We start from the raw sequence: 27374 nt of genomic DNA on the forward strand, positions 1-27374 counted from the left end.
TTCAAAGTAAATTTATTATCAAAAAATGTACTGTATATGTCACCTTATACAGCCCTTTGATTCATTTTCTTGAGGGTAATCACAGTAAATACAAGAAACACAATAGAATCAATAAAATACCACACTTAATAAGATGGACAACAATCAATGTGCAAAAAAACAAACTGTAAGTACAAAAGGAAGGAACAAATAAGCAATAAATATCGAGAACAAGATGAAGAGTCCTTGAAAGTGAGTCTACCTCAGTAGGAACAGTTCAGTCGCAAACAACAGGAATTCTACAGATGCTGGAAATTCAAGCAACACACATCAAAGTTGCTGGTGAATGCAGCAGGCCAGGCAGCATCTGTAGGAAGAGGTGCAGTCAACGTTTCAGGCCAAGACCTCTTCCTACAGATGCTGCCTGGCCTGCTGCGTTCACCAGCAACTTTGATGTGAGGAACAGTTCAGTGATGAGATGAGTGATGTTGAGTGAAATTATCCCCTCTAGTTAAAGAGCGTGATGTTTGTTGAGTAATAACCATTCCTGAGCCTGGTGGTGCAAGTTTTGAGGCTCCTGTACCTTCTTCCTGATGGCAGCAGTGAGGAGAGGTGGGGGTCTTTGATGATGGATACTACTTTCCTGCAACAGCGCTCCATGTAGATGTGCTCAATGGTGGGGAGGACTTTACCTGTGATGGACTTTTTGTGGGATTTTCCATACCAGGCTGTGATGCAACCAGTCAATATACCTTCCACCACACATCTACAGAAGTTTGTCAAAGTTTCACACGACATGCCAAATCTTTGCAAACTTCTAAAAAACTAGAGGTGCTGCTGTACTTTCTTCGTAATGGCACTTACATCATGAAGCCAGGACAGATCTTCTAAAATGATAACTCCAAGGAATCTAAAGTTGCTGACCATCTCCACTTCTGACCTCCCGATTACAACTTGCTTGTGAACCTCCAGTTTTCTCCTCTTGAAGTCAATAATCATCTTCTTGGTTTTGCTGACATTGAGTGAGGGGTAGTTGTTGAAGCACCACTCAGCCAGATTTTTATCTCCCTCCAATATGCTGATTTGTCACCATCCTTGAATTGGCCAACGCCAATGGTGTCATCAGTAAACTTAAATATTGCATTGGAGCTGTGTCAATTGGAGCTCACAGTCATAAGTGTAAAGCATGCAGATTGGGGGCTAAACACTCGACCTAGTGGTGTACCTATGCTGGGGCAAATTCTGGAGAAGATGTTGCTACTAATCTGAACTGACTGAGGTTTGCAAGTTAGGAAATCGAGGATCCCATTGCACAAGGAGGTATTGAGGCCTAGGACTTGGAACTTATTGATTAGTCTGGAGGGGACGATGGTATTGAATGCCGATCTGTAGTCAATGAACAGCAACCTGGTGTGTGGATCTGTGCTGTCCAGATGTTCCAGGATTGAGTGAAGAGCCAATGAAATGGAATCTGCTGTTGACCTGTTGTGGCAAATTGGAGTCAAATCAAGTCACTTCACAGGCAGGAGTTGATATCTTCACCAACCTCTGAAACAATGTTGTAAATATTCAAAAAATCAGGCAGCTTCTGTGGAGAGAGTGAAACAGAGTTAATGATTCAAAGAATGAAAAACATGCAAAATCTAATAATCTGAAATAAGAACAGAAAAACAGATCTTTCTAACCTGAAATGTTAATAGTTGTTCCAATATGCTGTCTGATCTGCTGAGTGTTTCCAGCAATTTCTGTTTTTATTTGAGTTGCCACATCCAGTTGAAGGCCTTTTATCAGAACTAGGAAAAGTATTAAAAATCAAACACATTTTATGTGTAGAGAAAATGGAGGAGATGCTGGTACTGCAAATGTCTGTGGCAAGTAGTGTGGCTGTCTCACAGCTCCAGGAATTTGCATTTCATCCTGACCATGGGTGCTCTTTTGCAGTTATAATGGTATTCACCTGGTGCTCCAGATTTCCCTCCCATCCCAAAGATGTGCTGGCTATTAGGTGAAATAGCTATTGTAAACTACCTCCTTTTTAGGGGTGGTAGGAGAATTGAATGTTTGAGGTAAATGGCTGGGTGTGTAGGAACATTTGGCAGAGAAATGAGGAGGTGTGGAATTGGTCTGAGAACCAGCATAGTCCCAGTGGGTGAAATAACTGCTCACTTCATGTGCGAATATGAAAAATGCACAGTTAGTGGCCTTTAGAATGTCTTAAGATCTTGAAAAATCCTGTAGACGAGGATTATTGACTGTCCATTTTCCTCTACAGATGCTACCTTATTCACTGCGCTCCTCCAGCAGTTTCTTTGTTGGTCCAGTTTCAGCATCTGCAGTACAAGACCTATAATTCATTCAATCTCAGAATCTGAGAAATTGGATCTTTCCTTTGCTGTGGTATTCTTAGTTCAGACATCTGTATACTGTGTTGTGGATGAACCACATCAAACATCAACAGCCTCAATTAATCTCTTCTGTGCTCAGTTTGGTATTTGAGCACAACCTGACAAAGATTTTCATATTTTCATATGTTCAACTTTCATTAGAGTTTCCAAAATAAAAGGGAACTTCATTGAAACATACAAAATCATGAGGAAAATGGATGTGGAGAAGATCCTGGCTATCTCCTCTTGTGGAAAATTTCAGAAAGGGATTACTTTTACAAAATAAGAGATCCTCCATTTAAGAAAGCAAAAATTTTCACACAGAGGGTCAGAAATCTTTGAAACTCATTTTCTCACAAAACAGTGGAACTAGAGTTTGAGTACATTTAAGGCATTAAGAAGGGGTTAAAAGTTACTGTAAGTAGATGTGAATGAAGAATTGAAGTAACAATGCTTATAGCCATGATCTTATTAAGTGGCAGACTAGGCTTGATGCACTGAGTTGCCCACTCCTGTTCCTAAATCTTGAACAAATACCAAAGCAGATTTAGAACTGGAGTTGATTTATTATTGCCATGTGTACCAAGGTACAGTGAAAAGGTTGTCTTTCAGATAGATCGTACAGATCAATTCATTACACGGTGTGTTGAGCTAGAACAAGGTAAACAAGTAACAGAATACAGAATAAAGTGTAACAGCTACAGGGCAGGTAAACAATAAAGTGCAAGACCATGATTACGTAGATTGTGAGGTCAAAAATCCATCTCATCATTCTACAGAACTATTTAATAGTCCTATATCATTGGGGGTAGAAGTTATCCTTGAGGCTGGTGATAGATTTCTCAACTACCTACCTTGTAAGAAGAATTTGCTTAGAACATAAGTAACAGAAAGATTAAAATTTACAGTCCTTTGTGCTTTTTGCATTATTTGCCATAAACATTATTTCCCTTGATTTCCTAGACACTGAATGGCCTATCCAGCCAGTAACAGAGTATTTCCAATCTTCTGAGATATTCAAACATGTAGAATAATATCAACAAGGACACATCTTCACATTGTTAACCTGAATAATCTACCTTTTTTCCATTTTATATTGAAACTGATGTCTCTAATTCTAGACTTTCCAGCCAAGGGAAGCGGCCCTGGGTCCCTGTCCTATAGGAGCTTGAAAATCTGCCTCAAGGTGGTTATGTCTTGTTTTTCTGAATTCCAAATCCAAAATCCTGAAAATATGTATCACCAGTCTCAAGGACAACTTCTACCCTGCTGTTATAAGACTATCAGGTGGTTCCTTGATATGATAAGATGGACTCTTGACCTCACAATCTACTATGTAGTGAACTTGCTCATTATTATTTAGCTGTACTGTATTTTCGGCATAGTTGTTACACATTGTTTTGCATTGTGCTACTTGTTCCAGCTTGTTCTAGTTCAATACACTAGGTACTGATTTGATAGAACATAGAACAGTATAGCACAGTGAAGGCCCTTTGACCCACAATGTTGTGCCGACCTTTGAACCTACTTCTATTTGATCTGCATGACAAGACAATGTAAGACAAGCTTTTCGCTATATCTTGGTATATGTGACAATAGTAAACCCAATTCCTGTTTAGGATCTTCTCACTCAGTCTTTTCACACAGGATATGAGTTTAATAGGCTCAAAGGCAAATATTTTCTTTCTTGGTCATAGAAACCATAGCTGAATGGAGTGGATGTAGCTCACCAGAGCACAAACATCTACAACATGGATAGAACATAGAAGAGTACAATACAAGAACAGGCCCTCAGCCCACAATGCCATGGCAAACTAGAAACCAAATGTTCAACTAAAGCCTTCTGTCTACACAATGTTCATATCCTTTCATTTCCTGCACATTCAGGAGCCTTTTGAACGCCCCTATTGTATTTACCTCCACCACCACTCCAGGCAGCACATTTTAGATACCAGTCTCTGTGTAAAAATACTTACCCCACATATTTCCTGTAAGCCTAACCCCATCACTTTAAACATATGACCTGTGGTATTCTTATAAACCTCTGTCAGCCTCTGCCACTCCACAGAAAACAACCCAAGTTTGTCCAATCTCTCCTTACAGTACATGCCCTCTTAGTTCAGGCAGCATCCTGGTAAATCTCTTTTGGCACCCCATCCAAAGCCTCGACATCCTACCTATAATGTGATGACCAGAACCGAATGCAATACTCCAGATGAGGTCTAACTAGAGTTTAATAAAGCTGAAACATAACGTCCCAACTCTTGAACTCACTCGACTAATTTTACCAGAGGAAAATACACCATTCATCTTCTTTACCTCACTCTCAACGTGCGTAGCTACTTTTAGGGAGCTATAGAATTGGATCCCGGGGTCCCTCTGTACTTCAGCACTGTGCTGCATGTGTAAAGAGACTGTGCACTGTTAATGAGTCTTGCCTTTTTAGTTATACAGTAAGACATCATCACTCTTCTAATCAGCTGAAAGTGCAAATTGATCTTCTAATTGCTCTCTGTAGTGTGGCGTGGTTGTGTAGCAATTCGGGCATTGCTGTACAGGGCCACTAATCACTAATCAGGTTTCAATTTCCACAACTGTCTGTAAGGAGTATGTATGTTCCCAGCACAAGAGCATGAGCTTCCTCTGGATGCTTCAGATTCCTCCCTCATTCCAGAGCCATTTGGGTCAGTAGGTTAATTGGTAGCATGGGTTTGTTAGGCTGGAATGGTCTGTTACTACGCTAAATCAATTTTTAAAAGCTTACCTATCTTTCTCTCTCAATATTGCCCAAATCTAGTTTCCCTATCTGTGGGGGTTGTATCTTCAGCTGTCAAGCCCCCAGGCCCTCTTTCCCATATGACCTGACATCAATTTAGTTTTGTTCAACAATGCTCTTCTGATCGGTTCTGAGATTTTTTAAAGTTCTGCCATAGAAGCCATATAAATGGGAATTTTTTTTGGCGCATCGAGTTTAAGTATTTTCAAATCTTCACACACAAGTCTCAAATATAAAAATGTGCCATACCTCTTTGTGACCTATGGGATGATCGATTTGAGATCTGTGAACCTGTTGAACTTGATCTTCGGGCTGTTGCCTGTTCTGGAAAGTGGACGTGAATGGAATCCATAGATGCTTGCAAATTAATTGACTTTAGAGAACCAAGTGAGCTTTTCCTTTGACAGTCATTTCTGTGATCTTCCTCACTCTCATCTTTACCAGAAGCATTTTCACTCTTTTCATCTTCATCCCACAAACCATGGCACTAGAATAAAATTTTCTTTGTTTTATAAAACTGTAGCACATAGCTGTAGTAGTGTATGGCAATACAATAATATGATGTCTGATTTTCAAGTGAATGCCTTACAAATGTAGCTTTACACTTCTTGAGTGACACATCCAGTATTAATAACCAAGACACAAATCTCAAATCAAAAAGGGGAATGTATGTTCTCCCCATCACCGTGTGGGTTTCTTCCAGGTGCTCCAGTTTCCTCCCACATTCCAAAGTCAATAGGTTAATTGGTCACATGGGTGTATTGTTTGGATGATCTCAAACCTATGATCACTAACTATAGAGCACATTGTCTGATGACCATTCAAAATAGAAAAAGGACATTTTATGAATAGTAAAACTATTGCTATGGTATTCCATGAGGTAAACATTATCAATATTCCAATCACCAGTGACTTTATTACATAATAGTCATGTACCAAATAAATACTTTGAAACTTTGGATGTGACATTATAAAGAGGCCAAATTTGTTTCAAACTCTGTTATATATCCTACCTGGTCACATTTTCCACAAATTTCAACATAGAAAATTACGTTGACTAATGTTTAAGTGGTAGAAAGTTGTCCTATACTTTCAGTGATCAATAATATGTAATATGTCTTTTTTAGCTCAGTTAATAAGGACATTGTAATAAAGGCCAAAATGGAGAATGATTAGGCTACTGCACCAGCATCTCATCTGGACACATTTATTTGTTCTTTGCTGGTCCCATTACTACAGGGGTGCTGCTAGTAAAACTACTGCCTCTCTGCTCCTGCAATCGTAACCTAAGTTAATTATCATCCTATGTATATGTCACCCTATACAACCCTGAGATTTATTTTCTTGCAGGCATATTCAGTAAATCTAAGGACCATAATAGTAACTGCACCCAACAGGACGGACAAACAATCAACTTGTAAAAGACAATAAACTGCAAATACAAAGGGAAAAAAAAAGTAATAAATATCGAGAACATGATGAGTCATTGAAGTAAGTCCATTGGTTGTAGAAACAGTTCAATGATGGGGCAAGTGAAGATGAATGAAGTTATCCCCACTGGTAAAGGGCTTTTTGACCAAAAGACCCATAAGATATACAGTAGGAGCAGAATTAGTCAATTTGGCCCAACAAGTCTACTCCACCACTTCATTACGGCTGATCCAATTTTCCTCTTGACCCCAATCTCCTGCCTTTCTCTGTATCCTTTTGTGCCCCAACCAATCAACAATCTATCAATCTCCGCCTTGAATATACATAAAGACTTGGCCTCCACGGCTGCCTGTGACAACAAATTCCACAGAGTCACCACTCTCTGGCAAAAGAAAATCCTCCTCATCCCCATTCTAAAAGGATACCCCTCTATTCTGAGACTGTGTACTCTTGTCTTAAACTCTCGCACCACATCCACTCTATCAAGGCCTTTCACCATTCGATAGGTTTCAATGAGGTCACCCCTCATTCTACTGAATTTTAGTGAATACAGGCCCAGAACCATCAAACACTCTTCATATAACAAGCCATTCAATCCTAGACAACAGGAATTCTGCAGATGCTGGAAATTCAAGCAACACACATCAAAGTTGCTGGTGAACACAGCAGGCCAAGCAGCATCTGTAGGAAGAGGTGCAGTCGACGTTTCAGGCCGAGACCCTTCGTTAGTCCTGACGAAGGGTCTCGGCCTGAAACGTCGACTGCACCTCTTCCTACAGATGCTGCTTGGCCTGCTGCGTTCACCAGCAACTTTGATGTGTGTTGCTCATTCAATCCTAGAATCATTTTCGTGAATCTCCTTTGAACTCTCTCCAGTTTCAGCACATCCCTTCTAAGATAGGGGGCCCAAAAATGCTCATAATTACATCCTTCCTTTTATATTCTAGTCCTCTTGAAATTAATGCTAACATTACATTTGCCTTCCTTGCCACAGACTCAACCTGCAAATTAAACTTTAGGGAATCCTGGACAAGGACTCCCAAGTCCCTTTGCACCTCAGTTTTTTGTATTTTCTCTCCATTTAGGAAATAGTCAACACTTTCATTTCTTTTACCAAAGTGCATGGCTGTAAATTTCCCAACACTGTATTCCATCTTTTATTTCTTTGCCCATTCTCCTAATCTGTCTACGTCCTTCAGTAGCCTCTCTACTTCCTCAAAACTACCTGCCTCTGCACCTACCTTCATATTATCTGCAAACTTTGTAACAAAGTCATCGATTTTAACATCCAAATCATTGACATATAATTTAATAAGAATTGGTCTCAACACAAAACCCCTATGAAACACCACTAGTCACTGGCAGCCAACCGGAAAAGGCTCCCCTCATTCCCACACTTTGCCTCCTGCCAATCAGCTACTGCTTCACCCATGCCAGAAACTTTCCTGTAATACAGTACCATGGGCTCATAGCTTGTTAAGCAGCCTCTGAATATCCCAAGTACATAACATCAAGCAACTCTCCTTTGTCTGTCCTGCTTGTTATATCTTCAAAAAATTCGAACAGATTTGTCAGGCAAGATTTTCCCTTAAGGAAACCATGCTGACTATGGCCTATTTTATCATGTGCCTCCAAGTACCCTGAGAGCACATCCTTGATAATCAACTCCAACATCTTCCCAACCACTGTCAGACTAAGTAGCCTATAGTTTTCTTTCTTCTGCCTCTCTTCCTTCTTGAAGATTGGAGAGACATTTGCAATTTCCCAGTCTTAAGAACTATTGCAGAATCTAGTGTTTCTTGAGAGATCATTACTAATGCCTCCACAATCTCTCCAGTCACCCCTTTCAGAAGTCTGGGATGTACACTATCTGGACCAGGTGACTTATCTACCTTTAGACCTTTCAGTTTCCCAAGAACCTTCTGCTAGTTATGGTAACTTCACACACTTCATGTCCCCTGACACCTGGAACTTCCACCCTACTGCTAGTGTCTTCCACAGTGAAAACTGATGCAAAATACTTATTCAGTTCATCTGCAATTTCCTTGTTCCCCATTACTACCTCTCCAGCATCGTTTACAAGCAGTCTAATATCCACTGTCATCTCTCTTTTACACTTTTATGTATCTGAAGAACTTTTGGTACCCTCTTAAATATTATTGGCTAGCTTACTTTTGTATTCCATCTTTACCTTGTTAATGACTTTTCAGTTGCCATCTGTTGGTTTTTAAAAGATTTCCAATCCTCCAACTTCCCACTATTTTTTGCTCTATTATATGCCTTCTATTTGGCTTTTATGACAGTTTTGACTTCTCTTGTTAGCCACAGTTGTGTCATCTTTCCTTTAGAATGCTTTCTTCTCTTTGAGATGTATTTATCCTGTGCCTTCCGAATTACATCCAGAAATTCCAACCATTTCTGCTCTGCGGTCATCCCTGCCAGTGTTCTTTTCCAATCAATTCTGGCCAACTCCTCTCTATTGCCTCTGTAGTTCTCTTTACTCCACTGTAATACTGATACAGCTGTCTTTAGTTTCTCCTTCTCAATTTTCAGTGTGAATTCAATCATATTATGGTGGCTTTCCCCTAAGGGTTCTTTTACCTGAAGCTCTCTAATTAATTCTGTTCCATTGTCTAACACCCAATTCGCAATAGCTGATCCTCAACCACCAGCTGCACTAAAAAGCCATCTCATAGGCACTCTAGAAATATACCCTCCTGTAATCCAACACCAACAAGATTTTCCCAATCTACCTGCATATTGAAGTCCCCCATGCCTTTTGGTACGCATTTTTTAATCTCCCATTATAATTTGTAGGCCACATCCTTACTACTGCTTGGTGGTCTGTATACAACTCCCACCCATGTCTTTTTACTCTTACAGTTCCTTAGCTCTATCCACAATGATCCAACACCTTCCAAACCCATGTCACCTCCTTCTAATGATTTTTCATTTTTTTTTAATCAACAGAGCAATGCCACCCCCTCTGCCTCCCTGCCTGTCCTTTCGATACAATGTGGATTCTCAGTCATTAAGCTCCCAGCTATAATCTTTCAGCCATGATTCAGTGATGCCTACAACATCAAACCTGCTAATCTGCAACTGTGCTACAAGTACATCTACCTCATTCTGTATGTTGTGCGCATTGAGATACAACACCTTCAGTCCTGTATTCACCCTTTTTGATTTTGTTGTACCATGCTCAACCTTTTAATTCCTAACTTTGTCTGACGTCTTACATACATCTACCTCCACTGACAGTTCTGGCAGTCTGGTTCCCATCCCCCTACGACTTTAGTTTAAACCCTATCATTAACAAACCTTCCCGCTGGGTTATTATACTTCTCCAGTTCAGGTGCAAACTGTCCCTTCTTTACAGGTTCCACCCTCCCTGGAAGAGAGCCCAATGATCCAAAAATCTTATGCCCTCCCTCCTACACAAACACCTTAGCCACGTATTAAACGATATAATCTTTCTAGTTCTTGCCTCACTAGCACGTGGCATGATAGCAAACCTGAGATCACAACCCTGGAGATCCTTCCCTGTAACTTAGCACCCAACTCCTTGAACTCCCTATGCAAAGCCCCATCACTTGTCCTTCCCATGTTATTGGTACCTACATGGACCATGACTTCTATCTGTTCACCCTCCCACTTAAGAATGCTGAGGTCTTGATACAAGGTATTCCGGACCCTGGTACTGGGAGCCAACATACTGGGAATCTCGTTCTCGCCCACAGAACTTCCTGTCTGTTCTCCTAACTAATGAGTCCCCTGTCACCACAGTGTGCTCCTTCTTCCCCCTTCCCTTCTGAGTTACAGAGGCAGACTCAGTGCCAGAGACCCAACCACTGCGACTTTCCTCTGTTTGGTCATTCCCCCCGACAGTATCTAAAGTGATGTACCTATTGTTGGGGGGGGGGATGGCCACAGGGGTACTCTGTACTGGCTCCTTAACTTCTTTCCCCTTCCTGACTGTTACCCAATTTCCTGTCTCCTGTACCTTGGGTGTAACTACCTCTCTATATGTCCTGTCTATCACACCCTCAGCCTCCTGAATAGTTCAGAGTTCATCCAATTTCAGCTCCAGCTCCTTAACACGGTTTCTTAGAAGCTGCAACTGGATGCACTTCTCACAGTTTCAGTGGTCAGGGATATTGGAGGTCTTCCTGCCTTCCTACATCCTGCAAGAGGAACATTTCACTATTCTGCCTGCTATCTGCAGAGCTGAGCAGATGTAAAGAAGAAAAGGAAAAAAACTCTAGCTTTCCTTTTCTTTGATTTCTCTAAGTGAAGCCCCTCTTCGCTGAAGCCTCAAAGAGCTAAAGCCTTAAGATCACCACTCTGACTATGTCCACTCAGACGATGGCCACTGCGATGATGGCTGTCGCGCTTGCCCCTGCGTTCCTTTAACTTGCTTTTACTAATCAATCCCAAACACTGATTGGCTGCTGGTCAAAACTCTATTACGCTGCCACAAACCACTCCTGCCTTTTATCTTCGGACAGTGGACCTGTTCGAAGTCCAAACCTTCGATGTCCAGATTGGCTGCTGGTCAAAGCTTCAGTCATCATCTATTCTATCATCACCTTTGGTGGTTGAGAGGTAGTAACTGTTCCTGAACCTGGTGGAGTGAGGCATGAGGCTCCTGTACCTCCTTCCTGATGGCAGCAGTGAGGAGAGCATGTCTTGTGATGTGGGATCCCTGCTGGTGGATGCTGCTTTCCTGCAACAGCTCTCTGTTTAGATGTGCTCAATGGAAGGGGAGGGCTTTATCCTCGATGGACTGGGCCACATCGACCACTTTTTGTAGAATTTTCCGTTCAAGGGCATTGGTGTTTCCATACCAGGGTGGGATGCAACCAGTCAATGTATTATCTACTGCACATCTATAGAAGTTTGTCAAAGTATTAGAGGTCATGCCGGATCTTCACAAACTTCTAAGGAAGTCGGGGTGTTGCTGTGCTTTCTTCATAATGGCATTTACGTGCTGGGCCAAGGACAGGGTCTTCCGAAACGATAACATTGAAGAATTTAAATTTGTTGACCCTCTCCACTTTTGAATCCCTGAAGAGGACTGCCTCATGGACCTCCAGTTTCCTCCTCTTGAAGTCAATAATCAGCTCCTTGGTCTTGCTGACATCGAGTGAAAGGTGGTTATTGTGGCACCACTCAGCCACATTTTCAATATCCCTTCTGTACGCTGATTCACCTTTGACAGTGGTATCATCAACAAACTTTAATGTAGCATTGGAGCTGTGCTTAGCCACACAATCATAAGTGTAAACGAGTAGAGCAGGGGATAAGCACAGAGCCTTGTGGTGCACCTGTGTTGATGGGGATTATGGAGGAGATGTTGTTGTCAATCTAAACTGACTGAGGTCTGCAAGTGAGGAATTCAAAGGTCCAATTGAACAAGGAGGTACTGAGGCCAAGGTCTTGAAGCTTATTGATTAGTTTTCAGGGAATGATAATTTTGAATGCCAAGCTGTAGTCAGTAAAGAGCATTCTGATGAATGTACCTTTGCTGTATAGATGTTCCAGGGTTGAGTGAAGAGCCAGTGAAATGGCATCTACTGTGGACCTGTTGTGCCAGTAGGCAAACTGGAGCAGATCTAAGTTGTTTTTTTTCTGACAGGAGTTGATGTGTTCCACCATCAACCTCTCAAAGCCCTTCATTACAGTGGATGTAGATTAAATGCTATTGGTCAATAGTCACTGAGACAGGTTATCACATTCTTCTTAAGCACCAGTATAGTTGAGGCCTGCTTGAAGCAGGTAGGTACATCGGAGCGCCAAAGTGAGAGGTTATGAACATTCCAGCCAGATGATCAGTAGAGGTCTTCAGTACTCCGCCAAATACCCCGTCTGGGCTGGATGCTTTCCATGGGTCGACCTTCTAGATGGATTCTCTCATGTCAACCTCAGAACCTGAAATAACAGGGTCACTGAGGGCTGTGGGATTTTGTGAAGGTTCTTCCATGTTTTGATAGTGAAAGCCAACACAGAAGATATTCAGGTTATCTGGGAGCGAAGCCCTGTTGTCACCAATGTCGCTTGATTTCACTTTGTAAGACAGCATTCAAGCCCTGCCACAGCTGTCTTGCATCCTTCAGCGAATCAAGTTTAGTCCAGAAATGGCACTTTGTCCACAAGGTGACTTTCTCGAGAACGTACCTGGACCTCTTGTATCTTACTTGGTCACTAGACCTGAATGTGTTGAATCTGGCCCTCATCAGATTGCAGATCTCCTGGTTCATCCAGGGCTTCTGGTTGGGGAAGGCTGAGTGAGTTTTTGGGGACACACTCGTCTAAAACACACTTGTTTTTATGAAGTCCGTGACAAGTGTGGTATATATACTGATGAGTCCATGAACACGGCCCAGTACACAGCCTCAAAGCAATCCCATAGCTGTTCCTTTGGTTCCCTCAACCACCATTTTGTCATCCTTACCTCTGGAGCTTTGCTCTTTCGCCTCTGCCTATACACAGGTAGGAGAAGGATCAGATTTCCTGAAATGTGGTCCTGGCATGGAACAGTCAGCATTCCTTATCATAGTATAGCAGCAGTCTAGTGTACTGGGACCGCTGGTGCTGCAGGTTATATTCTAATTGTAATTAGGCATTGATATCTTCAAACAAACCTGGTTAAAGTCCCCGACAGTAGTTGCTACCTGTGTGTGAGTTTGCACGTTCTTCCTGTAACAGCATGCATTTCCTCTGAGTAGCTCCAGTTTCTTCCCACATCCAAAGTTGTGTTGGTTGGAAGGTCATGGTAAATTACTCCCTTCATGTGAGTTAGTGGTAGAATGGGTGAGCAGGTGGTAGAATGGGTGAGCTGATGGTAGAATGGGTGAGCTGATGGTAGAATGAGTGAGCGGGTGCTGGAATGGGTGAGCTGGTGGTAGAATGGGTGAGCGGGTGCTGGAATGGGTGAGCGGGTGGTGGAATGGGTGAGCTGATGGTAGAATGGGTGAGTGGGTGGTAAAATTGGTGAGCGGGTGGTAGAATGGGTGAGCTGATGGTAGACTGGGTGAGCGGGTGGTGGAATGGGTGAGCGGGTGGTGGAATGGGTGAGCTGGTGGTGGAATGGGTGAGCGGGTGCTGGATTGGGTGAGCGGGTGCTGGAATGGGTGAGCTGGTGGTGGAATGGGTGAGCGGGTGCTGGAGTGGTTGAGCTGGTGGTGGAATGGGTGAGTGGGTGCTGGAATGGGTGAGCTGGCGGTGGAATGGGTGAGCGGGTGCTGGAATGGGTGTATGGGTGGTGGAATGGGTGAGCGGGTGGTGGAATGGGTGAATGGGTGGTAGAATGGGTGCGCAAGTGGTAGAATGGGTGAGCGGGTGGTAGAATGGGTGAGCGGGTGGTAGAATGGGTGTACGGGTGGTAGAATGGGTGAGCGAGTGGTAGAACGGGTGAGCGAGTGGTAGAACGGGTGACCGAGTGGTAGAATTGTGAGCAGGTGAAAGAATTTTCTACTTCCCAGTTAATTCACTTGAAGCTTTTCTTCTCAATTTGCCCATTTCCACAGCGAGTAGCTACAATTTTCCTCAACTGTTCAGATGGACTTCATTTATAGGGAAGATTAAAAACTAGGATTCAGCCCCAGGTCTGTGAGGTGGGCAGGTAAACCAACAGTTAACAGTGTAATCATCATTCATTCCATTAGCAATTTTGCATCAATAGTATTGACTGTGTTCCAATCAGCCTACAAAATTTTAGCTCTGAGGGATGATTGAGAAGAGAGTGGCTGTTTTCTTTAGCAAGGAGTTGATGGACACTTAATTGAAGTGCATAAAATTTTGTGAGATCCAGAAAGAGAAAATACAGAGGACTATTCTTTTGGAGAAAGGGTCAAACACCCTGGAGCATAAGAGATGGTCAGGATCTCTTTTCTTCCCTGCCAACCATTCAATTGGCTACCCTTGATCAGGTACAGTGCCAATAAGAAGTATTCACTCGCCCTTCCCTTGGAAGTTTTTGTGTTTTATTGTTTTACAACATTGAATCACAGTGGATTTAATGTGGCTTTTTTGCCATATTAGATGAGTCCACGGCCAGATCAGCCATAATCTAATTGAATGGCAGAGCAGGTTCAACAGTTGGCCTACTCCTGCTCCTACTTCTTATGTTCTGACATTTTGACACTCATGAACAGAAAAAGACTCTCCTGTGCCAAAGTTAAAACAGATCTCCACAAAGTGATCCAAATTAATTACAAATATATAACACAAAAAAATTGATTGCATAAGTATTCACCCCCCCCCCTTAATATAGCACACCAAATCATCACTGGTGCAACCAACTGGTTTCACAAGTCACATAATTAGTTAAATCGAGCTCTGTTTTTGGAGATCTATGTGTAGTCAAGGTGTTTCAATTAATTGTAGTAAAAATACTCCTGTATCAGAAAGGTCTAGCTGCTGGTGAGTCAGTATCCTGGCAAAAACTACACCATGAAGACAAAAGAACATTCCAAGTAACTCCGTGAGAAGGTTATTGAAAAGTATAAGTCAGGAGATGGAGACAAGAAAATTTCCAAGTGACTGAATATCCCTTGGAGTACAGTTAAGTCAATCATCAAGAAATGGAAATAATATGACACAGCTGTAAATCTGCCTAGGGCAAGCCATAGAACCATAGAACACTACAGCACAGAAAACAGGCCATTCGGCCCTTCTAGTCTGTGCCAAAACATTATTCCGCTAGTCCCATTGACCTGCATCCAATCCATAACCCTCCAGACCTCTCCCATCCATGTACCTATCCAATTTATTCTTAAAACTTAAGAGTGAGCCTGCATTTACCACGTCAGATGGCAGCTCGTTCCTCAAAAACCGAGTGGCCGTGCAAGAAGGTGACTAGTGAGGGAGGCCACCCAGAGACCTTTGACAACTCTGGAAGAGTTACAAGCTTCAGTGGCTGAGATGAGAGAGACTGTCGATACAACAACTGTTGCCTGGGTGCTTTACCAGTCACAGCTTTATGCAAAAGTGGCAAAGAGAAAGCCACTGTTGAAAAAAAAAGTTTGCCAGAAGGCATGTACGGACTCTTAAGTCAGGTGGAAGAAGGCTCTATGGTCTGATGAAACCAAAATTGAGCGTTTTGGCCATCAGACTAAACGCTATGTTTGATGTAAGCCAAATACCGCACATCATCAGAAACATACCATCCCTACCGTGAATCATGGTAGTGGCTGCATCAGGCTGTGGGGATGTTTCACTGCAGCAGGCCCTGGAAGGCTTGTGAAGGTAGAGGGTAAAATGAATACTGCAAAATACAGGGAAATCCAGGAGGAAAACCTAACGCAGTCTGCAAGAGAAATGTGACTTGGGAGAAGATTTGTTTTCCAGCAAGTCAATGACCCCAAGCATAAAGCCAAAGCTACACAAGAATGGCTTAAAAACAACAAAATTAATGTCCTAGAGTGGCCAAGTCAGGGTCCAGACCTCAATCCAATTGAGAATTTGTGGCTGGACTTGAAAAGGGCTGTTCACTCACAATCCCCATGCAATCTGACAGAGTTTAAGCAGCTTTGTAAAGAAGAATGGGGAAAAATTGCATCATCTAGATGAGCAAAGCTGATAGAACCCTATCCACACAGACTCAAGGCTGTAATTGCTGCCAGAGGCACATCTACTAAATACTGACTTGAAGCGAGTGAATACTTATGCAATCAATTATCTTGTGTGTTATATTTGTGATTAATTCAGAGAACTGTTCTCACTTTGACATGAAAGAGTCTTTTCTGTTGATCGGTGTAAAAAAAGCCAAATTAAATCCACTGTGATTCAATGTTGAAAAACAATAAAACGTGGGGGTCGGGGGAGCTCAAACAGTGGTGGTCTACTGTCAAGTGAAGCCAACTGCTTGCTTTAAAACCTAGTGAGAAAACGTGGTTGATTCTAGACTGCGACTTTGGCTTATATCATGAACTTCCCCTGGGGCATTCTAGCCTTTGTCTACATGGTCACATCATAGTCCATTAAAAGTAACCGTAACCTTGAGCTACAACAAGCAAGATGCTGGAGAAACTCTGTGGGTCAGGCCTGACCTGTTGTGTTCCTTCAGCACACCCTGTTCATTCCTCCAAATTCTAGCATCTGCATCCCTGTGTCTCGGCCTTGTTTCTGACTTCAATTTTCTTCTAAAATTCCCACAAGGAAGACATAAGTGGCCCTGAAACATTATCTCTGATCTTCTCACCACAGATGTTGCCTGACCCACATGTGCACAATCTTGCTTTTGTAACATGGATATTGACTGGTTTCAGCTTTGCCCTGAGACTTGTTCCATAGCATATTACTGATCGAAATGACACATTCCTTAAAAATGTTGGGATGATTGCGAGGATTTAACTACATGTACTGAAAGATACAGGTGAAATATGGACCCAGGTAAAATGTATTAGCTGAGCTTTATTTAAATTACATCTAACTCAGGAAGTTGTCATATTGGAAAGAAGGAAAGATATCAGATTTCAAGAATATTTATAGCCCTTAGTAAAATATTAACAAAAGCACCCATAAATGTCCAGTTTTACAATTTGTGTAATAGAATCTTTAATATTGAAAGTATTGTCCTCAATTCAGTGTTTTAAATGAGGGGAAGTAACAAAATCAATTGGTTAAATTTTTCAAGCTGATGGGTGTATTGTGAGGGAATCCAGGAGTGCCCCTATTAGCTGTTTGAAAAGAGACAGAGAGAGACATTCATCATTGATGGGTTGTTTGAAAAGAGAGAGAGAGATGAAGATTAACGGTTGGACTGTCACTTTAAGGCATTGGAAGTAACTTTGGATTTCTACTGAGTTGGGTTTGGAGACAGCACCGAGCAGCTCGAAAGTTGCTATAGTGACCGACAGCACATTATTGATGTTACTTTCAAGGACTTGTTGCCTGCTTGTGCATTTCTTCACAGACAAAGGAAGGAGGGACTCTTTGAATGACAGGTGATGCTCAGCCTGGTGAAATAAATGGGAGGTCAGATGATACAGACCTCAGACATATGATCCGGACACTGAATGAACATTGTTGTGCCCGCAGAGAAAGTGGGTTTTGGAGGATCGATCAGGCGGATCGATCTAAATTGCTATTCCAGCGGTGAAGAAGGGGTTGACTGATGGGGAGTTGTCTATGTGTCCACCCTTGCCGGGGTGATAGCTCCATCACAGGAAAAATGGTCCCCCAGTTAAAGTCACAGTCGGTGACTTGTGAAGGATTTCGGAGGACGACGAGAAGATCGACGGCATCAGCTCACCTGAAGACTCAACTCTCTCTCTCTCACTCTCTCTCACTCTCCATCACTACTCAACTAAATACCACAAACTGAACTGAACTAAACTTACTCAACATCGTAAGACTGTATCTTTTTACCCCTAGACTTAAAGAAGTTTGGTTTTTCATACATATATATTCCACACTTATTTTTATATATAATCATTGCTAACCTGTTTGATTTATTTACATTGATATGACTGTATTGCGTAATTACCAATAAATATTAGTAGGTCATAGCAATATGAGACTCCAAAGTGTTTTCTATTTCTGCCGGTTCTTTATCCCCGTCAGGGGTACGTGACAGTATGGTATATTGTTTTAAATTACTGTTGAATCTGATCAATTGATCCCCATGTGGATCAGGACACAAAATTATACTTAAATCAATCTGTCCTTATATTTTTGCAAATCTTGTATTAATATACTCTGTCCTTGAGCACATCAACAAGTGTGTAGATAGAGTGACATCACAAAAACAAATAAAAGTTTTCCCCAATCAGAAATCATGGACGATCAGAAAAGTTTGTCTCCTGCTCAAAGCCAGAGATACAGCCTTCAGGTCTGGAGACCGGGAGGCTTACAGCTCAGCCAGGGCCAACCTGAGGAGGGGAATCTCTCAGGCTAAACACATATACAAACAGAGAATCGAGGAGCATTTCAACTCTTCGGACCCCCGGCACATGTGGCATGGCATACAGGTCATTTCCGACTTCAAACCACCTAGTACTGTGCCCCTTTCCAGCTCTGCTTCCCTCCCTGATGAGCTCAATTACTTCTACGCTCGCTTTGACCGAGAGAACAAGGAGGTCACCCTCAAAGCGGATCTCCCACCTGGTGAACTGCCTCTCTCACTTTCCACCTCCGATGTTTACGCCACCCTGAGCAGGGTGAATGTATGGAAGGCAGCTGGTCCGGATGGAATACCTGGCCGTGTGCTCAGAGTCTGTGCAGGGTAGTTGGCCGGGGTCTTCACGGACATTTTTAATCTGTCCCTGGCCCAGGCGGTTGTCCCCACAAGCTTCAAGATCGTCACCATCGTGCCAGTGCCGAAGCATTCCACTGCCAAGGGCCTGAATGACTTCTGTCCAGTTGCACTCACCCCCATCATTGCAAAGTGCTTTAAGGGACTGGTTCCATCACATCTAAAATCCTGTCTGCCCACTACCCCGGACCTATCAATTAGCCTATTGCACCAACAGGTCAACAGAGGATGCTATCTCCACAGCACTTCACTCTGCCCTGACCCACCTGGACAGCCCCAACTCTTACGTCAGAATGCTGTTCATTGACTTCAGTTCAATATTCAATACTGTCGTTCCCTCCAAGCTGATCACCAAACTTCGCCGGCTTGGTATCAGCTCATCCCTCTGCAATTGGACCTTGGACTTTCTGACTAACAAAACCCAATCAGTTAAGTTAGACAACCTCTCCTCCTCCACTCTCACCCTGAACACCGGCATAAGAGACTACTAGACAGGTATATGGAGGAATCTAAGGTGGGGGCTTATATGGGAGGCAGGGTTTGAGGGTCAGCACAACACTGTGGGCTGAAGGGCCTGTACTGTGCTGTACTATTCTATGTTCTACGCCTCAAGGCTGTGTGCTGAGCCCTCTTCTGTACTCCCTTTTCACCTATCACTGTGTTCCTGTACATGGTTCTAACTCCATAATCAAGTTTGCAGAAGACACCACGATGGTTGGCCTGATCAGAGGGGGTGATGAGACGGCCTACAGGGACAAGGTCCAGCACCTGGCCGCATGTTGTGCCGACAACAACCTGGCCCTTAACACCCAGAAGACCAAGGAGATCATTGTGGACTTCAGGCATGCTAGGAGCCACACTCACGTCCCCAGCTACATCAACGGAGCTGTAGTGGAGCGTGTACCAAGCTTCGAATTCCTTTGTATCCACGTTTCTGAGGATTTCACCTGGTCCCTGAACTCCTCCATCCTGATCAAAAAGGCACAACAGTGCCTTTATTTCCTGTGGAGCATGAAGAAAGCTCACCTCTGTCCCAGGATACTGACGGACTTTTACCGCTGTACCATTGAGAGCATACTCACCAACTGCATCTCAGTGTGGTATGGCAATTGTCCCGTATCGGACCGCAAAGCACTCCAGCGTGTGGTGAAAACTGCCCAGTGGATTATCGTCACCCAATTGCCCACCATTGAGAACATCTACCATAAACACTGCCTGGGCAGAGCGAAAAGCATTATCAAGGATGCATCTCACTCTAACCATGGACTCTTTACTCTCCTCCCATCCGGTAGGCGCTACAGGAGCCTCCACTCCCACACCAGCAGGCACAGGAAGAGCTTCTTCCCTGAGGCTGTGACCCTGCTGAACCTCACATCACAGCGCTAAGCAGTATTGCACCGATATTGTACTGTCTCAGTACTTTTATATTTGTGTGCTGTAGCACTTACTTTTTATTCACAGTTATTTTGTAAATAACACTATTCTTTGCATTTCTGGTTGGATGCTAACTGCATTTCATTGGCTTTGTATCTGTACTCGACACAATGACAATAAAGTTGAATCTAATCTAATCTATCTGGAATTTTCCTTAGTTATACTGTATTTTATCTGGTAAAATTCACCTTAAACCAATGAAAATTGTAAAATGAGGTTGCTGAATTTTAAGTGCAAATTAACATTCTGTGGAAGTTGAGCTTTCACAGTCTTTTGCATTCAAAAACATGCAATAGAAGCTAGTAGAATAAATAAATGCAAAATGCAATGGTAGATGGTAACTACCAAAACAGAGAAAGGCGAAATTGTTGATGTGATGTGTATATGTTTCAGAAGCACCTTAAAAAGGTGCTTTATGGGGGATTATTAAATAAGAGTGTACAGTATTAGGAGTAAAATGCTGGGATGGATTGAAGATTTGTTAATGGACAGAAAACAGATTAGGAATAATTGTGTTATTTTTGGGTTAGGAGGTATGATTCATGGGGATCCATGGAACTGTGCTGAGGCCTGTATCAATAATTTAGATAAGATGATCAAATGCAATATATCCAAGTGTATTGATAGACAAAGCTCTGTGGCAGTGCAGGCAAGAGCAGAGAAGGATTTAGATGGGCTTCCTGGAGAGGTAGACATGTTATGCTGATCAGCAAAAACATGGTAGATGGAATATTATGTGAATTAAGCAAGATTGCCAACTTTGATAGGAAAGATTGAAAACCATTCTTATTTTTAAGCAGAGAAAGACTTAAAGCCGTTGCTGTTCAAAGGGATTCAGGAGTCCTTGTAGATGAATCATCCAAGTAGAGGAAGCAATTGGAAAAGCAAATCATCAGTGGCCATAATTTCAGTACTTGAGGTATCTGCTCCAATGACATCGAGCCCTGGTGAGATTGTACCTGAAATATTGTGTACCAGTTTGGTCTTGCTACCTAAGGAATGACATACTTAGAATTTTGGGGAGCGCAATGAAGCTTCACCAGGCAGATTCTTAGAATGGCCTTCTGGTGATTGAACAAATCAGGAATACACTTGCTAGAACCTGAAAGAGTGATAGATGATCTAATTTAAACCTACAAAATTGTTATGGGGCTTAACCAACCATAAGGAGGAATGATATTTCCCTTCGCCGTGGTGTCTATAATTGGAGTGTTACAGATATAAAATAATCTGTTAGCTATTCAGAATTGAGACCAGAAGAAAGCAAATCTCTGGAATTCTCTTCCCAAAAGAGTTGCAGCAGCTAAGACAGCTAATCACTCAAGAAAGTGATTTTTAGATTTTAAAGGAGTCAATGGGATATAAGATTACTATAGGCAAATGGTTCTGAGGTAACAGATCAGCCATGATCACACTCGATGGCAGAACATGTGTCAGGGATCGAATGGCCAACTCCTGCTTCTAGCTCTTCTGCAGGTTTGTTCTTAAACTCATCCTGCTGATAAAACTATCTGTGTCGTTAGATCAAGTTCATCACCATCAGCAGTATTTCACTAATTGAACTTGGGGACAGAACATTAAATCCATCCACAGCAGAGTCTTTATCTCGCTGCAGAGATGTATATATAAAAACCTTATTAACTGTCTGGGTTTGAAAGGGTAGGGTGAGGAGATTTCGATGGTGATGGGAGAGTGAAGTGGTTATGAGTACCCATTCCAAAATGTACATTCCTACAAAAAGATTTCCAGTGATCAACAGGCTGATTTGAATCTGGTTAGTAACCCTTTGTAAGCTCAGTGCAGTTCCTTCATTTTATAATTAACAACATGATAACAAATGCAGTACCTTGGCTTTCCATCACCCATATACCATAAAAGTTTGTAAAGGATTACCCAAAAAAGAAAATCTTCTGTGGGGAGAAATGTAACATGTTATTACCTTTAAGATGGATCGGTGAAAGAACAGTGCAAGCAGTTGTACGAGGTCATAATGCACATAGCCATCCTTCTTCTCAATGCCGATTATGTTCGGCACAAAGTCAGGTTTGTCTCGGTTTATACTTAAATTCTTATTCCACGGAAAAAACCCAAACTGGAAAAAGTACTTGATCACAATTGTTACCTGTGGGGAGATGAAATACCATTTTCTTAAAAAAAATTTTTAATTCAATTTTCAAACCTGATTACATAGAATAATATCTACCCTCCCCCCTCCGCTTAACCCTTCCCCCCGAAACATACCCCTACCTAAAAAAAGGAAAAAAAGGAAAAAAAAGAAAGAAATACCATTTTTACACAGCACATTCCTTTGTATTCTAAGAAGTTAAGCAAGCTAAATGTTTAAATGCCTACCTTAAGAACAAAGTACAGTTATGCATAATTATACTTTGCCTAAATGTAACAGGATTACATTTGAGCTGAACAGATGATGTAACCTCCTGTACTGAGGGTTGATGCTATAATTTCAGATGGGCACTACAGGTTGACTGACTTCACAGAATGCCTTCCCTCTGTACTGCTGGTGCGTGAGAGCATCACACAAGCTTTCATTGTTACCAACACGGTGAATCCCCTCTGCCATCGGATTTCAGAATGGTCCATGAACCCATGAACACTACCCCGTTATTCATCTTTTGCACTATTTAGTTATTTTGTAACTTATAATAGTTTGTATGTGTTGTAATATACTGCTGCCACAAAACAATAAATTTCATGACATACGTCTAGATAATAAATCTGATTCGGTTTCTGATTGGTGTGACATGTGTTAAAAACATCTTCCATTTAAATTGGCAACAAGCAATTGATTCCATTAAGCCAGTTACATGACCCTCTTGTTCATTTCAGAGGCATGGCTCGGAGTAATAAGGGGTATCAGATGCAAGAACACCACCAATGGAGACAGACAAATATACAATATTTTTCAGCAACCTAAACACTGGAAACTGCTTTCTGTACCCCAAAGTTATTTCACTTTATTTATATTCCCTCTCCCCATCTACCACCATCACCCACATAACTTGCAAGTTCTTGGCTTTAATTTGTCATTTAACCTGGATTTTAAGGAATTGTAGTACAGTATATTTAGCTTTCTCATTCCAATGTCATGGAATAGACAATTTGCAAAAGCTGTTCAGTTCTGAAAAGTGTTAATCTCCAGTTTTAGCCTATAAGGTTACAGAACATGACAAAACAAAATCTACAGACCTCTGTATACACAATTGCTGTCATCCAGAAACGCTTGCTTGGCCTAGGAACGGACAGCATAGCCCAGAGAAAAATGAGGATGGGAAGTACCAAGGTAATCATTGACGCTGAGACTATGTGATTGAGGATAATGACAAAGAAACACAGCATTTCTGACCGGGCTACCAGGGTATTATAGAGGGCAAAGAAGAGCAGCAGTGGCCGAGGTTGAGCTTTGTAGAACTTCTCCGAGTCTTCCAACTCCTCATCATAAAACATCCTGAAATGTAAGATGTTGGAATAACATTAGAGATGGGTAAAGGCCCAATAATAAGAGATTCTGTATAGAACTGAGATATACAACTTACTTGTTGAGAAGCAGTTCACTGGCTGTTAGTTCGTGGCTTAGACTTGGAAAGATAGGGTCTTCAAGTAGATCCGCTTTGCTATCTGGGGTGAGTGCCATAATCTGCTTTCCTCCAGCAGAATCTGAGCTAATGGTCAAATGCTCAAGGCTCACAGCTTTGCTGTATGAAGGAGGAACCTCTTCAGTCATGGTGTCTGTTGTATACACAGGCACTGTCGCTTCTTCATCCTGCTCATCTTCCACCTCCTCAATCGTATCAGTGGTCCCTTGACGTGAATACAACATGGTGCACTGTGTTGGCTCGCTAAGAGAAGAAATAATAAGGTTCAGACCTTCCTTTCAAAGATGTTTCAGATTTTTAATCTTTCCCCATTCAAAGGCCTTGAAATTTTCCACCACTGTTAAAGCACAAGTCTGGAAGCTTTAAGTAGGAAGAGATTGACTGTACTTTTAGCTCCATTTCATGCACATATTCCTCCCACATGCCATGAATGCTAACACAATTATACAAGAGCCCATGCTTGTAGATCATTACAAATGGTACTGATGCAATTAAAATGCGTGGATATGATGAAACCTACGTGGAGTAAAAAATACACAGAAAGGAGATAATGAATGTAAATACTTCTAATCTACTTGTACTGTATTCATCTGACTTAAACACTCAAGAAAAAAATCTGTTGATTTCTTTCCAATTCTCGTTGTGTGCTCTAAGTTTGCTGGCTCTCATTTTTATGTCAAAGTGACCATTCATGACAGTTAAACTCTTCACAGTAAGGATTTACAGGTCATCTGATAGTAACAGGCATCACAGTGTCCTTACACAACATGCATACATGTTCCAGCAGGCAGCAAGCAGAAGAAAGATTCATTGACTATTTCCCCCCTTTTCAAGACACTGTATTCAAATACAGTATCTTCATCAATGCCTGACCAACCCCAGCTGAGTCAACAGAGGTCAGAGCCTGAATTGTGGACCTTCTTTTCCTGGACCCCTCAGTATCACAATGTCATAATTAATGAAAGGAAAAGAACTTGCCCTTTATTTTTAGTCCTTTCCTTAATCATAGCATAAGATTATCAAAGAAACTTTTAAGGCAAAAGTAGAACTCTAGGAAAATTTGCAGTGAAATTTATAGGTTCTGTTAGAATGCGTTAAGTGTGTATTTGAGTATCTATAATACCAATGGAGAAGAATATTATGGGATATATTAAATATTTGTCTTAATTCTGATCCTTCAAAGTATTTATGACTGAGCATCTTTGGAAACTGGATATTGGAATATCACAGCAACTAAGACGCTGCACAAGCCTCAACAAATAAATAGTTTAAGAACCAACAGTAAGATAATCAAGAGATCCTTGTTTCAAGTCTGCTGAAAATACATTCTTTATTTAAAATGTTTCATCTTCTTTCTTGAATCTCAGATTTCTGTTGGTACAAAGCCCAAAACAAGAAACTGTTTCATTTATGTGAGAGCTTGGTTATAATGTGAAGCTCCAGCTTCTGTGTTGAGGATATTGAGCCATTGGAGAATGTGCAGTTATGGAAGATAAACACTGGTACTCTGTGCTTTGATGAAGGGAAGAATGATGGTGACCTAAAAGAGTTTGTCAAAACAACAAAGGGTATCAATAGCTTAGATGTTGTCAAAGTCTCTCCATTTGCTGGGGAGTTCAAAATTAGTTAGTATAAACATAACATAATTAATAATAAATCACCTAAACAATTCGGGCAAAAGTTCATAATGCATGACATTGTAAGAATGCAAAGTTTAGTGCCATATGGAATCACATTTATATGGTAGGTGGAGATGACGCATACCCAAGGCAGAAAGGACTATTGGAATGTGGGCACAGGATGGGAAAAAGCAGTTGGAGTCACCAACAGTTGGGCTAAATGACCTGTTTCCATGCTGAGAGCTTCTATATAACTCTAAAGGAATTCGAAGTATAGCCTCCACATTAAATTGCACAATGGAAAGTAATTGTGTAGGTTGGAGTAATGATATGGCTTTGAGGCTTCTTCATACAGAATCATTTAATAACCATATTCTATTATCAAATTTATGGCTCCCGTGATTAAGTGTGCTGTTACGCTGTGTAAAGTAGAAACACATTTAAAGGTAGTAATCATGCCAACACATACTATGCAAACATATATATGCATTTAGTACATATATTAGTTATTAAAATTAAGCATGCATGAATAAGGCACCTTGACACTATACTGCCAGTTTCAACCGATGAGGAGGACATATCAAGGCTGTACATTTTACGAAGCCTAGGTCGAGCACGCTCACTTGTTTTAGGAATATCATCTATATCATCTAGAGTTGACTGCCGTGAGTACAGCATGGTAGCTTCAGTGTAGCAGCTATCAGTACAAAACATTAAAATGACACAGAACATAGCAATTAGACAGAAGTGCACAAAACAGCCACATGCACAAAAGATTGCTTTAAAGAAAAAGGGGCAGAATTGCCAAAATTCTGTGAGTGTGCACTACTCTGAGGACTTTATTTCACTCTGTGACAATTTGAAAAAAAATACACATGAATAAAAGGAGTATCATCCAGTTAAAAAATTAAAAAAGAATTGACTAATTGTCATTTAGTAGTCCTCCTACATCAAAGAACCACCTCATTGATAGCAATAGAGCAAACACGACTGATTGAATTTCACTGATCAGTGGAAAGATAAGAATGAAAAGATTTACTGGGAAAAAAATCAAAAAGAACCTCCAAAATACAAAAAGTACAGCAGATAATAAACACCTGTTTTAAAATATATGCTTTTTAAATATAAGAATTAGGAACAGGAATCTGCCATTTGTCTTGTTGAGTCTGTTTAACAAGGTCATGCCTCTACTTCTATTCAGCTCCATTTTCCTGTCCCCTCCCCACATCTCTCGGTCTCCTTAACACTACAGCTGGAGAAATTGTTGGACTTGTGTAAAAATCCAACTGATTCACCAGTGAAGAAAAGAATGATCCACCTCCCTCTTCCCTGTCCAAGATGTGATTCCAATGTTATCTACAGAGTTGATGCATTGGAAGTGAAATCTTCAATGCTGGCATTGCAAAACAGGCTGATGGTGAGTCAAAAGTTAGTTCAGTCTTCACCTGAACTTTCAAAGAAATGGAAGATCAGGCACGGTGTAAGTTGGACTCAGATTTGTTAACGGTCTTTTCTGTACAATGAGTGTATATCAGTTTTAATCCTTTAATGCTCTAAGCCGTTTTGCCCAATATCTAATGGAAATTTAGAGGCAAAGAGTAGGGTTGAGGTCAGGTGCAATGCACTCGAACAGGAGGATATAGAGACAGGTACAGAATATACATAATCTGAATGTATATCACGCAGTAAGTTAGAAAGAATGTAAGAAAGCTTTAAGACTGCTTGGAATCATCACATTGTTTTTCTTCTTTATTTCAATGTTTGAAGCAAATAAGGTACAATTTAAGCCGGTGTTTAGCTCAAGAAACACTTAGAAAACTGATAGAAGTTTGTCCAGCTGCACCGGCTAAATTTTCCTCGTGCACATTAGAATTTAGA

The 27374-nt window shown here is 41.5% G+C and overlaps 1 protein-coding gene across 3 annotated transcripts in view; it reads right to left on the bottom strand.

The window, feature by feature from the left end:
• The window catches only part of LOC134352116 (piezo-type mechanosensitive ion channel component 2-like), a 627709-nt gene that overhangs the window by 37700 nt on the left and 562635 nt on the right, over positions 1 to 27374 (bottom strand). For all 3 annotated transcript variants that reach the window (XM_063059335.1, XM_063059328.1, XM_063059345.1), the window contains 4 exons: positions 23818 to 24120; positions 23471 to 23729; positions 22203 to 22385; positions 5389 to 5626 (listed from right to left, as the gene is read on the bottom strand). In XM_063059335.1, coding sequence (XP_062915405.1) covers positions 5389 to 5626; positions 22203 to 22385; positions 23471 to 23729; positions 23818 to 24120 — 983 coding nt within the window. The remainder of the gene's footprint in view (positions 1 to 5388; positions 5627 to 22202; positions 22386 to 23470; positions 23730 to 23817; positions 24121 to 27374) is intronic.

This window comes from Mobula hypostoma, chromosome 1 (genome assembly GCF_963921235.1).
Source record: "Mobula hypostoma chromosome 1, sMobHyp1.1, whole genome shotgun sequence".
In the NCBI taxonomy this organism is placed as follows: domain Eukaryota; kingdom Metazoa; phylum Chordata; class Chondrichthyes; order Myliobatiformes; family Myliobatidae; genus Mobula; species Mobula hypostoma.